The sequence below is a fragment of the Triturus cristatus genome, chromosome 9, assembly GCF_964204655.1.
Source record: "Triturus cristatus chromosome 9, aTriCri1.1, whole genome shotgun sequence".
Taxonomy (NCBI): Eukaryota; Metazoa; Chordata; class Amphibia; order Caudata; family Salamandridae; genus Triturus; species Triturus cristatus.
In genome coordinates, this window is record NC_140592.1 from 549,184,041 (window position 1) to 549,199,841 (window position 15,801).

General features: G+C 48.3%; 2 protein-coding genes across 11 annotated transcripts in view; one reads left to right on the forward strand and one right to left on the reverse strand.

Moving 5' to 3' along the window:
- SCYL1 (SCY1 like pseudokinase 1) overlaps positions 1-15,801 on the reverse strand; it is a 1,795,032-nt gene that overhangs the window by 844,281 nt on the left and 934,950 nt on the right. The gene's annotated exons all lie outside the window — the stretch shown is intronic.
- LOC146798268 (uncharacterized) overlaps positions 1-15,801 on the forward strand; it is a 63,600-nt gene that overhangs the window by 43,390 nt on the left and 4,409 nt on the right. The window contains exon 4 of one of the 5 annotated variants that reach the window (XM_085625551.1): positions 15,549-15,736. The exons of 3 other annotated variants lie outside the window; for them this stretch is intronic. In XM_085625551.1, coding sequence (XP_085481677.1) covers positions 15,549-15,605 — 57 coding nt within the window. In that variant the 3' untranslated portion in view covers positions 15,606-15,736. Of the gene's footprint in view, positions 1-15,548; positions 15,737-15,801 lie in introns of those variants that run through there. One more of the 5 variants, XM_085625553.1, reaches the window with a different exon arrangement.

Below are 15,801 nucleotides of genomic sequence, written 5' to 3' on the forward strand. Positions count from 1 at the left end.
CAAGATGGCCGCGTAGGTGCGAGGCTCCCGAGGACCTCCGCGACCTCCTGAATTAATCCTGGTGATATCCTGTCCTTGTTGAGGGGACTGTCTTTGGGAACCCGAGCGGAGGCGCCACCCGTTTTTTGGGCCCGAATCGGACCCCGAACACCGGCGGGAGCGTCGACCAAAGGTTGCGGCCTTCTCCTCGCCGGCCCCCCGGATTGGAGTGGTGGGGCGATCCGGGGACAAAGTGAACAACAGCGGCGAGCGGGGCTGGGCGACTCGCGTACCCCGCACTTTCACTTTCGCTTTTGCGCCCTCCTTGCTTATAGCGGGGTCGGGCTGCGGAGCGGGGTGCGGTGGTGTGGTCTTGTCCAAGTGCCCGGCTGACCCGCCGGCTGTGGGTCGCCCTGCGGATCGGTGGTCGCCCCCGCCCCCCCCCCGGAGCCCGTGAATTGGTATAGTGGCCTGTTTGGAGATCTTGGCACGACGGTGGAAGGGCCAGCATGTCCACCAAACAAGATGGCGACCGGGCGAAGATGAAGACAACCCGCCGTGGCACGGCGCACCAGGCCAATAGTATGGATCGCTACACGCTCCACAAGGGTTCTCCGGAGACATCGCGGTCACCCCCGGTGGGCCCGACGGAGGCATCTGTTCACCCAGTGGATCTGACCCTCCGGGACGTCATGGGCGCCATCGCAGAGATGAAGGCCTCAGTGGACCAGCGTTTCGATACCTTGGCGCAAAAAATTGACTCGGTCCTGGTGGATGTGGGCCTTGTGAGGGCAGACTTGTCAAAAACAAACGACCGAGTCGACTCCCTGGCCCACACCACAACGGGCCTCACGACGGACGTGGTGGCCCTCCAGAAGGAGGTGCGCCGGCTTGGCCAGGTGAGCGCCCTGATGGACCGGCGACTGGAGGATTCCGAGGGTCGGGCCCGGAGGAATAATGTCCGTATTATTGGTGTGCCGGAGGGCCGAGAGGCGGAGGCGGCGGATCTCTTCGTGGAAGAATTGATCCTGACCCATCTCCAGCCCCGGGGGCTGAGTAAGCTTTTTGCGGTGGAGCGTGCCCACCGGGTCCCCGGGGGCCGCCCTAAGACCGGTGCCCCGCCGCGGCCTCTTATTGCCCGGATTTTTAATTTTCGGGACAGAGATGCCATCCTCCAGACCTCCAGGCAACAGGGACCGGTCCGGCTGGACAACATGGATGTACACTTCTACCCAGACTTTACTCCGGCGGTCCAGAAGCAGCGGCAGAGCTTTCTTGGTATTAAACGTCGCCTAAGGGACCTAAACCTCAAGTACTCAATGCTCTTTCCGGCTAAGCTGAGGGTGGAGGTGGATGGCCGTACGCACTTCTTCGACCGGCCCGAGGCGGCTGGGGACTGGTTGGACACTTTGCCTGGAGATCGGGGCGGGGGGAGCGCGGCTGGCGGGGAGGGCCCGCCGGATCAGAATTGAGGGGTGACTGTATAGGCCTTGCTCGGGATGTTCTTCCTTTACCACATATTGCTTTCGTACGTTCCCCTCCCATGGAGGTCGGGTGGGGTCTGCTGGGGGCTTCCCTCCTCCTCTGGGGGACTAGTTAGTACTTAGCTATGGGGCGACAGGCACACTGCACTTTGGGGGGGTTGTCTGGGCTCATGCAGGGGTGCAGGGAGGGGGGAGTTCTGTTGGGACCGGGGGGTGGGGGGGTGTGTTGTTTGTTAGCACCGCAGGGCAAACCCGCAACTGTTTTATTGTTCTTAAGATGCTCGGTGGGGGACGACCGATTGTTTCGACGTATGATGGGGGGTAGGGATTTGACTGTGTTGTCATGGAATGTTAACGGCCTGGGGGATAGGATTAAGCGTGGTGTGGTCCTGCAGTATTTAAAACGCATTTCACCGGATGTTGTCTTCCTGCAGGAGACGCACCTTATAGGTAACACCTTTCATGCAATGAATCGGCGGGGTTATCGTTTGGCGGCCCACTCCGGCTTCACTTCGGGCTCGCGGGGGGTGGGTATTATGGTCAAGAACTCGCTCCCGTTTGAGATTGACGAGGTGCGCCATGATGAGAGGGGACGCTACACTGTTCTGGTGGGACGCATGGAGGGTAGAGTGTTTATCTTTATATCAGTCTATGTCCCGCCTGGGTTACAAGCCACCACTTTTGCGGATCTAGGGCGCCTCCTTCTGGACCTTCCGAGTGGCCTGTTGGTGGTTGGAGGGGACTTTAATGCGGTTGCCTCTGGGTCTATGGATCGCCATCCCCCTAGGGACCTCCCCCGGGCACAGGCGTGGCTGCCCGGCCTCTTAGACACGCTGGGCCTGGTAGATTGCTGGCGCTTGAAGCATCCTGTATTGCAACAGTACACTTTCCACTCGGGGGCCCATGGTAGCCTCTCGCGGCTTGATTACATCCTTGTCCCGGCGGCCCATGCAGGGAGGGTGGGGGAGGTGCGCCATTTGGCACGGGGTATCTCAGACCACTCCCCATTGTTGTTGCATTTCGATGTCTTCCCGAGGGGGGATGGCAGGGTGGCCCCGATTAATGCATGGTATTTGCGCGACCCCACCATTCGTGCCGACCTGATCAAATCCTTACAGCGCTATTTCGATGAGAATGTGGGGTCGGTCCCGTCTGCCATCTCCCTGTGGGAGGCTTTCAAGGTGGTTCTTAGAGGGGAGGCCCTCTCCTTTATTTCCAATGCCCGGCGGCGCGAGCGGGAGGAGGTGACCCGGGTTGAGGCCGAGATTGCAGAACTGGAGGGTGACCTGGGGAGCGGGGTAACAGACGCCAAGTTGCATGTTTTGCATTTAAAGCAGGCGGCCTATCGGGCCCTCGTCACGGAGGCGGCCAGGGGCCTCAGTAGAGAGCAGCAGGGGCGATTGTATGATGTGGGTGACAAGGCTGGCAAATTGATTGCGTGGTTGGATAAGAGGGAGAGAGCGAGCCGCGTGGTGCCTTTGATTGAGAGCGTGGATGGCGTGTGTGTCACCGAGCCGGAAGCCATTGTCTCCTGCTTCGCGGATTACTTCCGCGAAGTTTACTCCCCGGTTTCTCCCTGCTCGGAGGAAGATTCCCGTGCCTTGCTTCGGGACATCGCATTGCCCTCCCTTACGGTGGAGGATAGGGACTCGCTGGACGCCCCTCCCACCTCGGACGAAATTGCCTCGGCTATTCGCTCGGTTGCATCCGGCAAGGCCATGGGCCCCAATGGTATTCCCATTGAGCTATACAAGCTACGCCCGGACGTGTTGGCGCCCCACCTGCGCGCGATGTTCCTTGCGGCCCACTCGAAGGGCTCCCTCCCGCTGGACCAGCGTCTGGCTACAATTGTGGTGATTCATAAGGAGGGGAAGCCCCGTGAACGAGTCACATCCTATAGGCCGATTTCGCTTTTGAACGCGGAGCCCAAAATCCTTGCCAAGGTGTTGGCCAACCGGTTGGTTGGAGTGGTGGGCGATTTGGTCCACCAAGACCAATCGGGCTTTATACCACACCGCAACACGGCGCTCAATCTGCGGCGCTTACACGGGGTGCTCGCGCGTGTCCCCTTTTTGCGGGAGCCGGCCATCTTGGCGTCCTTGGACGCCACCATGGCGTTTGATACGCTTGAATGGCCATATATTTGGGCGATGCTGGCGAAGTTTGGGTTCGGCCCGGGTTTCGTCAGCTGGGTTAAATTGCTATATTCGGGCCCGTTGGCGCAGGTGGTGGTGAATGGGCGAGTATCAGCCCCATTCGCGCTGGGGCGGGGCACGCGACAGGGTTGTCCCCTGTCGCCTCTTCTGTTCGCCCTGGCCCTGGAGCCCCTGGCGGAGTGGCTGCGGTGGCACCCTTCTATCCGTGGCCTCCGCTGGACCCCCGAGCATGAGGACCGCGTGTCCCTCTATGCTGACGATATCCTTTTGTATCTCGCCTCCCCGCGCAAGTCATTGATCGTCCTGGTTGATGTTTTGCGCTCCTTCGGTCGTAACTCAGGCCTGGTCATCAACTGGGCGAAATCCTGTGTCTATGTGCTTTCCGGGGAGGCTCCGGTCCTGCCACGGGACTGTCCGATCCAGATTGCCTCCCAGGGTTTCCGGTACCTGGGTATATATATTACTCTTGACCCGGAGGCCCGCTATGAGCGGAACTTGCTGCCCCCCCTCCAGCGTTTGAGGGAGGACGTGGTGCGCTGGCGGCGTCTGCCGCTCTCGCCGCTCGGCCGAGCGGCCTTATTTAAAATGATGTCCCTGCCGCGCTTCCTCTACGCCCTCCAGAATACCATGGACTTGGTCCCGGCACGTTACTTTCGTGAGGTGGAGGGCCTCCAGCGGCGCCTGTTCTGGGACGGGAGGCCGCGTATTGCCCTGGCTAAACTGACGCTCCCGTGGTACGATGGAGGGGTCGCCCTTCCGGACATTAAACGGTACTACTGGGCCTCCCAACTAGCTGCAATTAATCATGGCCTTTACGGGCCCGCCCTGAATCCGGCATTTGAGATGGACAAGATGCTCCTACCCGGTGGCGACTACAATCGCGCGCTCTACTCTGGCGCGCCCGACTCCCGTCTGACGGGACCGACGCGTGTCATGGTACGTGTCTGGCACGCGGCTAATGCAGCTATGGGGTGGAAGGACCGTTTGACCCGGGCGTCTCCGTTGTATGCATCTGAGAGGTTGGGCTCCCTGTGGACATCGAAGGGCTTCGAGAAGTGGGACACGATCGGAATCAGCACGGTGGGAGATCTCTGGACGAGGGGGGGATTCAAAACTTTTGAGACGCTGCAGGCGGATTTTCAGCTGCAGGGCAGTGAGTACTTTCGGTACCTGCAGGTCCGCCATGCGCTGGGCTCCGTCTTCCCGGATGTTGCATCCATTCCGGAGTCTTCCCCCCTGGAGGACAGAGTGCTAGATGGCCATGTCCCGGACAGCACGATCTCCCTCATATACAAAAAATTGATTAACGATAGATCTTGCCTACTGACTAGTCTCCGCGAGGCTTGGGTTGCCGACGGGCTGGAGCTGGACGACGAGGATTGGATTTCCGCGGTGGCCTCTCCGAAAGAGGTGGCCATCCCGGCTCGCCTTCGTTTCGTCCAGCTCAAGATCCTTCACCGGGTCTACGTGACGGGGCCAAGGCTTCTACGTATGGGTTTTGCCAGTGACGGAATGTGTAAGCGTGGCTGTGGCGCGTTGGCGACTTTCATGCATATACTGTGGGAGTGCCCGAAGGTGGAGCGATTCTGGCGTGGTGTGCATGGGGTTCTGCGAGTGGTCACGCGTGTCGCGCTACTGCCTGAAGCGAGGAGATGCTTGCTGAATGTCTGGGAACCTAATGACTATTCGGCACCGCAGACGCGGTGGGTGACTCTGGGATACATGATAGCTAAGCGCGATATTGCTCAATTGTGGGGATCCCAGAGGCCCCCTGCGGTGTCGGCCTGGAAAGAGCATATGGATTGGTGTATGTTTCGTGAAAAGGTGGTGTATGTGGCGAGGGGTAAGCCTGGGGCGTGGATGAAACTCTGGGGCCCCTGGAACGCCTATCGCGGGGGTATTTGTGAGCCGCCGCTGCTTCCGGCTGCCTCGCCGGCTCAGTCTCCCTAGATGGCCCCCCTCCCTTGGCCGCGGGCGCGCGGTCCCCCAGTCCCTGATCTACTCCCGTCCCCCTCTTCAGAGTTTTGCTGCTGGTTTGGATCCCCCACTTATGGAGCACGTGTTGTCACTTTGGATCGAGGGTTGCCTTGCGGTTGTGGTTTGTTTATGTTGTTTTGTTTTAAGAAAATGGAACCGTACTGTGGGCAGGGAGCTGTGAGGCCTGCACCATTGATTGCTCCTGTTTACCTACTTTGCACCGCTGTGAGACTTTTTGCTGTATGCATGTAATATGTTTTTTGATGCTCTAGCGGCCGGCCGTGTGGTTGTAGGCCCATACCTGTAACTTTTCAAACTGCAATAAACGGTTTCAAAAAAAAAAAAAAAAAAAAAAAAGAATCCTCCAGCAGTGCTTGTTCATAAGCGATCGACTACTGTAGCCAATTTCCTGATTTTATGTGCATTCAGAGATATTCCAACTGCTGGTATCAGTGCTCCAAAAATATCCCCAACAATTTCTGACCAACTCTCTCTCCTTCTACGTGTTAGTTGCCTACCTATCTCATGTACACCATCTTTTCCCCTTCCCACATGAAATACTTTTGGGAAGACCAGGCCTCGGTAACATGTGCCATACCAATTGTCCGGCAACCGATAATAAGCTTTGTTCCCGCAGATGAAATATAATCCAGGAAATACCGGATCGTTTCCACCTTTAAATCCCCATCCTCCCATGATTCTATATGTATCATGGCATTCGCTCGCACCTATAAAATAATTATCATAAACAGTTTCATTTCTTCTGATACACAATTTCCCTCTCTGAGGCCAATCTAAAGCCATAGCCGGACTAGCTTCTCCCTTCAAATGTTTTTCCCTTTACACATCCCAAACTGTCACCTCTCCTTTTCCCTCAGGTATCTTTCTTTGCATCTTAATTCTCCTCTCTTCAACCATGTCCAATAAGGTCTTTTCTTCCTGCCTCAGACTACAAGTAATATTATTCTTAAACACTTTCTCTAAAGTTAATTCTCTAGTTTCTAAGAAATATTCACCTAAAACTTTACCAGGTTTTATCTTATTCAGTTCAGGAACTACAGGTACTTGTGAAAAAATATTATCTACATCAGAATAATAATAGTCTAATTTCCCTGTTTTATAAAACAAACTGGCCAATACACTGCATGTTATCCCATATGTCACAGGAAGGTGGTGATAGGTAACACCCTCTGATACTGATGCAGGTAATTGCATACAAACTTAACAATCTCTAACATCCATCATTTTTACATATCCATACAACAATTTTGAGAAAACATTATTAGAAAAATCAGTTATAGACCTATCCTTGTGTAAATCAGTTCTATCAATCTAGTTGCATGAGTATCATAACCCCTTTCTATATTCATGGTGTTTCTCTACCCCTTTGAACGTTACTCTAAACAAAACTATTATAGCTAATATACTCCATAGAAGCATTAGTAATCCTGTACAACAACAACGCACCTTGCACCATCTTCGAAGGAACTCACATGTAGGTTTTCTACCTTCAGTGTTTGCCATTTCGGAAATGATCAGTGTCTTTTGACTTAGCCTCTTTATTTACAACTAACTTTTGTTTAAACCCAAGGCTCTAAGCGCCTACTTGGTTCTTTTACGGTTATAGGTCTTATTCGGTAATTTCAATTTCTCTGCAACTTCCTCACATTGCTTCAATCTGGCATTTGATCGTCTTTTATCTTGTTTTCACAATCTTGATTCAGAATTTCCTGAACATCCGTTTCTTCTCTGATATCAGACAAGATAACTCTCAGGATTTCCGAATCTTCTTCCTCTTCAACCACTTCCGGTATAGTCACACCTAGACTTTCTTGGCTGTCTGCTCCCTCTTGTACTTCAGGAAGTGCTACATATGTCCATTCCGGTGACTTATACTTCTGGTTGGGTTTCTTAATTCGTTTCTCTTTCTTCAATTGTGGCTGATCAGTATCTTCGGGTTTCTCTTGACTGGACACTTCATTCACTTGTTCTGCCTTAGATGATTTCACTCACGTCAATCGATACCTCAGTCTCTTTATTCTGTTTGGCCAAATTTCCTCCTTTGATGGCCTTTTTAACTTAGTTCCCTTCTCACCTCGTTCGGTTTTCCAAGCTCTCTCCCTTAAGACTCGTCCTTCTTGTGCTTCTCCTTCACTTTCTTAAGATTCGGTCGCAGTTTGACCTTTGTCTTCTTGTGATTTTCCCTTCACGACCTCCTGTTCCTTATCTACAATTGTCCCTCCTCGTGTTTCTTCCGCCCAATCTTGCTGCTGACTAACTATCCCTTTTTCTACCTGGATGTGTATAGTCCCTACACCTTCTCAGGAGTCTTCCGCAACAATCTTACCCTCACTCTCGGTATCTAGTTCCTCACCTTCTAGTTCTAGGACCTCAGGTTGAATTTCTCTCGTGCTTGCATGTGGGGCTTCTTTATTAAAGATTTCCTTATTGGTTTCTCCAATATTTTCGTTTACCTTTTCCTGTATCTTCACCTGTTCAGTATCTGATTCGGAACTGGTCTCAGAGTTTTCTAGTCGTCTCCTTAATGGTACATTTTCTGGTTCTGGAACTTGACTTGGTTCCAACTCACCCCTTCTCGGAGCTTGTCTTGTTCTTGATTCTTCTGATTCAGTCTCAGAACTGGTATCTGACTCTCCCAAATATTCTTACTCAGGTCTATTTACAGGACTAGGTATTCGAAGAGTATGGCTAGCATGAATCCAATTATTTACTCTGTCACATTTCACAGCAGTCGTCGTGGTCAGAATCACTTGACGTGGTTTTCCCCACCGTGGAACCAGGCAATTTATTCTTCTATGTACTTTACTCCTTACCCGGTCTCCAGGACTTAATTCATGAGCTGGCTTCTTTTTCAAGGGTGGTTGTATCCGATCCAACCTGATGAAATACAGAATGAATGTAATCAGCCAACCCCTTGCAATAATCCAACACGAAGTCATCAGATATAGGCAGTAGTTAGTTGACAGGAATGAAAACATGTCTCATTGCTCAACCCATAACAATCTCATAGGGACTCAGTCCAGTATTCCTATCAGTAATCGATCTAATAGTCATGAGTACTAGAGGCAAGACATCAGGCCATTTTAAACCCGTGGCCAAACACATTTTTCCCAATCTGTTTTTAATGGTGCCATTCATCAGTTCCCCCACTCAGGAAGCCTCTGGACGGTAGGCACAATGCAGTTTATGTTGTACATTCAATGCTTCACAAATCAATTTTATGATTTCATTCTCAAAATGCTTTCCTCTATCTGACTCAATCGTAACTGACACAGACTTTCAGCTATAAGCTAGAATTTTGCATTATAACAGGTCTGTTTGAAAAGTATAATCATAGCCTCCCTACCCACATGTGCTTGTCCATGGTACATCCGTGCCATGGTAGAGATCATGCTATCAGGCATTACTGGTCTTCCATGCCGATAAACCCAAACTGCCTCTTGTGGTGCACATCCTGATTTTATCCACTGTTTCCTTTCCTCTTCCTGTAACTGCTTCACCTCTTCCCAAGTACTCACAGTGTTAGTAAGGAGTATGGGACATGAGTTCACTTCCTTTTCCTGTTTCTGATTGACTGAATTTTGGGTCCGCGCACAGTACTGCGCCATATCATTTGCGAATTCACTTCCCACTGACACGTAGTCAGCACAGTTCGAGTGGGCTAAACATTTTACCACCGCCAATTGCTTAGGCAGCTGTATCGCCTCAAGCAACTTTCCAACCACTTCAGCATTCCTTATAGGAGTTCCACTCAATGTCAAGAACCCTCTTTGAGACTAGATTTGCCTAAAGTCATGCACAACTCTAAATCCATACTGACTATCCGTAATCACAGTAACTCTCAGATTCTTTCCCAATTTACATGCTCTGGTCAATGCAAACAATTCAGCAACCTGAGCAGATCTCACACCTTTCAAACATGACGCTTCCAATACAGCCGCTACAGTACATACTGCATATGCTGCACTCAAGATTCCTTCTTCAGTCCTCAGGCATGACCCATCCACAAACATCACATAGTCACTTTCTTTCAAAGGTACATCTTTTATGTCCAGACGCGGCTTGGTGCAAAAGTCAAGCACTTCCAAGCAATCATGATCCACGTCATCCTTCACTTCCACATTTACAGCATCAGGCAGCAATGTTGAGGGGTTTACATTGAGACACTTCACAAGGCTAACATTCGTGGCTCCCAAAATGACTTTCTCATATTTAGTTAGACGACTATGCGTCATAAATTGAGTGCGGCTCCTTGTTAAAAGGATTGCAACGTCATGGGGTACGAACACTCTTACAGGGTATCCCATCACAATTCCTTCACTCTGTTCCAAACTCTTACAGGTAGCAGCCACTGCTTTCAAACAACCAGGCAACGATACAGCTACAGGATCTAATATAGCTGAGAAATATGCAATTTATCGTCTTAATTTCCCATGCTTCTGTACTAACACAGAAAGTGCACATCCATCTCTCTCACTGCAGTAGAGCTCAAACTCCTTTTCATAGTCAGGCATTCCAAGAGCTGGGGCTTCACGCAAGCGGTCTCTCAATTGTCTAAAAGCCTTCAATTCTTCTTTGTTCAATTCAAGGGGGTCTTTCACATCACTCTTCGTCAAGCGTACCAGAGGTTTTGCAATCAGTGAAAAGTTGCTGATCCACTGACGACAGTATCCCACCATTCCAAGAAACATTCTCACCTCTCTTTGAGTCATTGGTGCTCTCCTTCCCTTGATTATTCTGATTCTGTCTGCAGTTACCTTTCTCAGACCCTTTTCAATTTTGTGACCTAAGTATTGTACTTCCTTTTTGCAAAATTGTAATTTCGATGGGGATACTTTAAGTCCTCCATCCGTCAAATGATTCAACAAAGGAACTGTATCTACCACACAGGCTTCTTGCGTTCTTGATGCCACTAGTAGGTCATCGATGTATTGCACCAGTACTGAGCGTTCAGACATTTTTAAATCTTCCAGAGATTTCTTTAGAATCCGATTAAATATCGAGGGACTTTCTGTATAACCCTGTGGGATTCGGCACCATGCCAAAGTACGTTCGCCGAACCAGAACGCAAAAATCTGTTGGCTGTCAAAGTGCAATGGGATAGCAAAGCAAGCGTGACACAGGTCAATGACCGTGTACCATTCTGCATCATGGGGAATCTGATATAAGATCACTGAAGGGTTTGGCACAATGGGACAACACGGTACCACAATTTTATTCACCTTTCTCAAATCTTGCACTATCCTAAAAGTCCCATTAGGCTTTTTCAAACCCATGATCGGTGAGTTACATGGACTGCTCATTATCTCTCTCAAAATACCCTGTTCAATCATTTTGTCTATTATAGGAGTCACTCCTGCAATTATTTCTGGTGTCAATTTATATTGGGGAATATTCGGGTAACTTATTCCTTCTTTTATAGTGATTTTTACAGGGTCTACCTTTTTCATCAACCCCATATCTTCTCCCTTGAAATCCCATACCTCGGGTTTCACTGTTTTCTTCAATTAGTGAGGCAATTCTTCTGGGTCAAATACAACAAGTGCCTCAGTAACTTTGTGCTACAGATTAGCCATGGTAATTCTATACAGTACATCCTCATCAGGAGTTTCAAAAGCTATGCCATCCGGAGTACAGAAAATCGTGCAGTTCATTTTACACAACAAATCCCTTCCTAACAAATTTACAGGAATGGTATCGCAAACAACAAAGCGATGCATATCGGTGAATTTCCCTATTTTAACTTTAACCGGCTCAGTAAGATAAGTTTTTATCTGTCGATTGGAGACTCCAACTACTTGGATTGTGTCATCCGAGAGAGGAAGATTTTTGACATCAGCTGATCTAACAGTCGAACGAGTAGCACCAGTATCTACTAGGAAAGTAATATTTTCATCATTTACCTTTCCAGCCACAAAAGGTCCTGTCTGGTCTACCTCTAGAGTTGCGCCAAGTACGCACTACTCTTCCTCCCCTCGGCACCGTCAATAATTCTCTTCTGACTCACTCTCCTTGCGCTGCAGCCAATACTGCAAATCAGCACTAGTGCGAGGTAGCTTTGTTACCTGTTCTTCGGTGTAGAATCCTGTCTCATTACTGTATCTCTGAGGGTTTACGCTCTGTGGAAAAGGTGGCTTTGGCACCTGACACTGTTGGGCAACAACCTGCTTCTGTCACGGCGGTTGATAACTTACCTCATTCTGCACCTGTGGATTCAATGATGCATTATCGCCATTAGAACTCGGGGGCAATTTACATTCTGATTTCCAATGCCCTACCTTTCCGCAATTATGACATGGCCACTTCTTTTTTACTTCGTCTAAACTAATCTGTGCCTTTCCTTTTCCAATATTAAGTTTTGGTCTCACATGGCCCATGCCATTTGCCTGTTCAATCAACTAGGCTTATTGCCTTTCTGCTACCTTAACCTGTGCCCACATGGCTTTCTCTTTCAGCTTGCGTTGCTTTGCCTCAATTTCGTCGCTAAAATATTTTGCATGTCTCAATACTTCATCTATCTTTTTATTTTACCAATCCGCCGTATGCAGTTTAATCATTTCACTTACTTCAGGTCTCAATCCATAAACAAATCGATATACAAAATGACTCAAATCCTTTTCACTCAATTTCTCGTCGCCACTATACTGCTTAAAAGCAAACAACAATCTTTCTTAATAGGCATGGACAGATTCCTTAAGTTCCTGGTGAGTTCTGTCAATTTTTACCCAATCAGTTTCTTTTGGAGGCACTTTATGTTTCAAAAAAGTAATTACTTGTTCATACTTACTCATTACTTCTGGATCAGGGGCACCTGTCTTAGGATCCCTAGGATACTCTTAAGTGGGCCAACCTACCGTAAGTTTACATTCCGCCCATAGATCTGCTGGCTCAATGATATCGAAAAGACCATTCAAATCAATCCACAGTACTTTGGATAATTTAACAAACCTTTCCACTTGCCTATACCATTCCACAGGCTTCTCCCTAAGCCTGGGAAAATCATTTGTAAATGATAAAATGTCCTGTCTAGTCCAGGGAACATGCACATAACACCCTCCTGGGATCTCCCTCATGGGACAGTCGGTTACCGCCATCTCCTTTTCTCTTACCGGAAACGCTGAAAAGGTCTTATCTGTTGCATCATCTCTTTTTCGAAACCACCTGCTTTTCCATCTATCCACATCACCCCATTTCCTTAGCAAGGCAATTAGTTCTTTAATTTGAGTCAACCTTCCTGCAGTATTCAAATTTTCAATATCTTTTTCAGAGATATCTACTCTATATGGCTTCTGTAACGATCTTATTTTTTCAAAATCAATACCCATTTTGCTTGCTGTCTCTTCTAGTTTCTCATGCAAACTTCTCGCCCTCCAGGTTATACTTTTACAAATAAACATTAATTCTTCATCTTGATATGCTTTTAATTTTTCAGTTGGAATAGTCCCTACTATTAATTCTTCCAACGTTATTTTTAATTTTGCTACATCTAAAGGTTGAGGTTCTGTATCTTTTCGCTGTAAACTCCTTAACCAATGACTTAATTCATCAGAAGTGGGACCTACTGAATTGGTTTTGCTTCTTATTCGTTCCATACTTCTTTCTGGGGTCTCTGATGCTGATTCTGTTGTCATTAGCGTCTTACTTGCTGGACTTTGATTCATTGTCAGATTTTTAGGAGTACTTAACCCTGAGGTACCTACTAATTTTCCCCATGGATTTTCTCCCGAATTTTTTTTTTCCATCTCGATTTTGCTTATTATTATTGTAAGGGACTATTAAACAATGCTCACTATCTTTCTGTTTATCAAAGACCGGCATCACTGGTCCTATAGTTACAGAAACAGTCACGGCTTCCATATTTTTGGTTAATTCCCTAATTTTCTCAGTTAATTACAAGGTAGTTCTAGCCAGTTCAGCTGCATTTTCATTTACCATCCTGACAGGTTGTGCTATTTCAGAGTCTCTAAATGGATTTTTTTTCCCTAAGTTGGGCTCGAAAGTTTGGTACGCGATATTTCTTTGACTGGCACACTCCGCATCAGCAACGTGGAGTTTGGTTGATACAGGGGAGGATTTTTATAAAACATGTCCTCTAGCAAATCATCCTCCGACTCATTCACATCATGCTTGTAACCTTCTGACCCTGTATTATTTCTCTTTTCTGTACACTTCCTGCCACTAGTCTCCTCAGCATTTCTTAGGGGAAACATCCCATCAGTCATGTTTGCACTCCCCCATCTCCTCATTCGGTCCTCATGATTATCCTGTCCACACGGCCTACCAAACATGTAATTATACCTTCCGTCACTCCGCTGCCATTCTCTTTCATACATCTCATCAGTGCATACTGATTTAAAGGCATACAGTGCACTCAGATATAATTTCTACATACAGACAAGTGTCTCACAAACATACATAAAACTGATTTGCATAATCATAGAGTCACATACACACAAAGAAAGATGGAATACGAGTACATGAGGGCACATCGTAGCACACTCAACCACACATCTTCAAAAGGGATTTCCCTTTGTCTAATTGCACAACACAAATAAACAGATTTTCCAAAAGGTACAGCTAAATCATACAAGAATTTACTCTGCTGCAATGGACGCAGTAGGGACTTCACTTCCTTTCACTCAATAAACCATAATTCCCAGCACATATTACTCAGGAAGATAGCAGCACTGTAAACCCATACTTGCGCAGAGTGCGCAGATTGCTGCCCTGCAGGGAAATGGGGCGGTTCACAGGTGGGCTGGGGAAGAGTTGGAAACAAAGTTGCCCAGGGCAGTCAGCCCAGTACTCCCTTAATGTTCATCGTTGCACAACTTCAACATTCTAAAAGACCAAAATGCACGTGGGGACAACTGTTTTTTCAGTTGCCACTTTGATCTGTGGCAGACTAGCCCCCAAGAAGTACCACTATGCATGCAGGACTCCCCTGTGTGAATAAGTTGTGCATGTGGATCTGTGCTTAAATGTTTCTTTGGCTAATTGGTTCTGCCAGTGCACAACACAAACACTTGTGCGTTTCACTTGTACCATCAATGCTACCAGGGGAATATCAAAGGGGAGAACAGATATATACCCATTTGCCTTGCTGACTCCCAGTGCTATGCTCTCTGCTAGCGTGGGTCCTGGGTCACCTGTGGTCCGAAGCCCAGCTGCCAGGAGATGAAAATTGTAGGCAGCACGGAGCTAACCCCTCTGCTTGGAGGAGGTCTGCATAGGAAGGAGGGAGAGTGAGAGAGATACGAGTAGCACCAAAACACGCATTTCAGGGCATAATTCACATAAAATGTAGCTTGATGGCCGGATGTCAACAAAACAATTTGTGTCCTACTGGATGCCACCTGTAACTACGTGAGCGCCGTTGTCAGTCTTCAATTACCAGAACTGTCCACTTCATAGAAATGAAAGACAGACAACGGCATTATTTCAGAAACAGTGCAAATGGCGCCCTCCCAAACTTGGTGCCCGGTGCGGTGGCACCGGTCACCCCGCCCTAAAGCCAGCACTGTTGCTTATTGTGATATTGGTTCACGTTAATATGAAGTATCCTTCCGCAGGAAAAGATAAGCAAAACTGACGTATGCAACAGCGAATAGGCAAGTTAAAGAATGCGAAATGACCAAATGTAAATTCTTCGCAATACAACATTCTGGTTTGCTTTTAAAGTGTATTGGTTGTTGTCATTGGGCATTATAAGGCCTGAATTCAGAAAGTGCAGCTCACCAAATCTAACAAGACAGTAAAGGCTGGGAGTATTAGAATGTAGAGCGAGTCAGCTATTTTATCCTACATCAGTGACTGGGAGCTTAACCTCTGCGTTGTTGTATTTAGTGCGCTTAAAAAATATGGCCTCCTTATTATTCTTCTTCTTACGTACTGGTGATTGTTTGTATTTTTTTGACATATCTCCCCTTAGCCTGCGTCTGATCCACTGTCCAGCGTGCTGCCGCCGTTCCGAGAGTTTGGGGACTAAAAGAGTGCTGAGAGTTTTAATCCTGTGGCCGTGTTTTCATTTCCAACGACGGATGGCGGCTCCATTCTCTCTCCCCGGCGCAGCAAAGCCTTATGTGCCATGCTTTATTAACAGCACTTTCATTGTGACTGCGGGCTTTACAGTAAGCTATTATTATCAGTGCTTTAAATGGGCCGGTACTCACAGATACATAGTA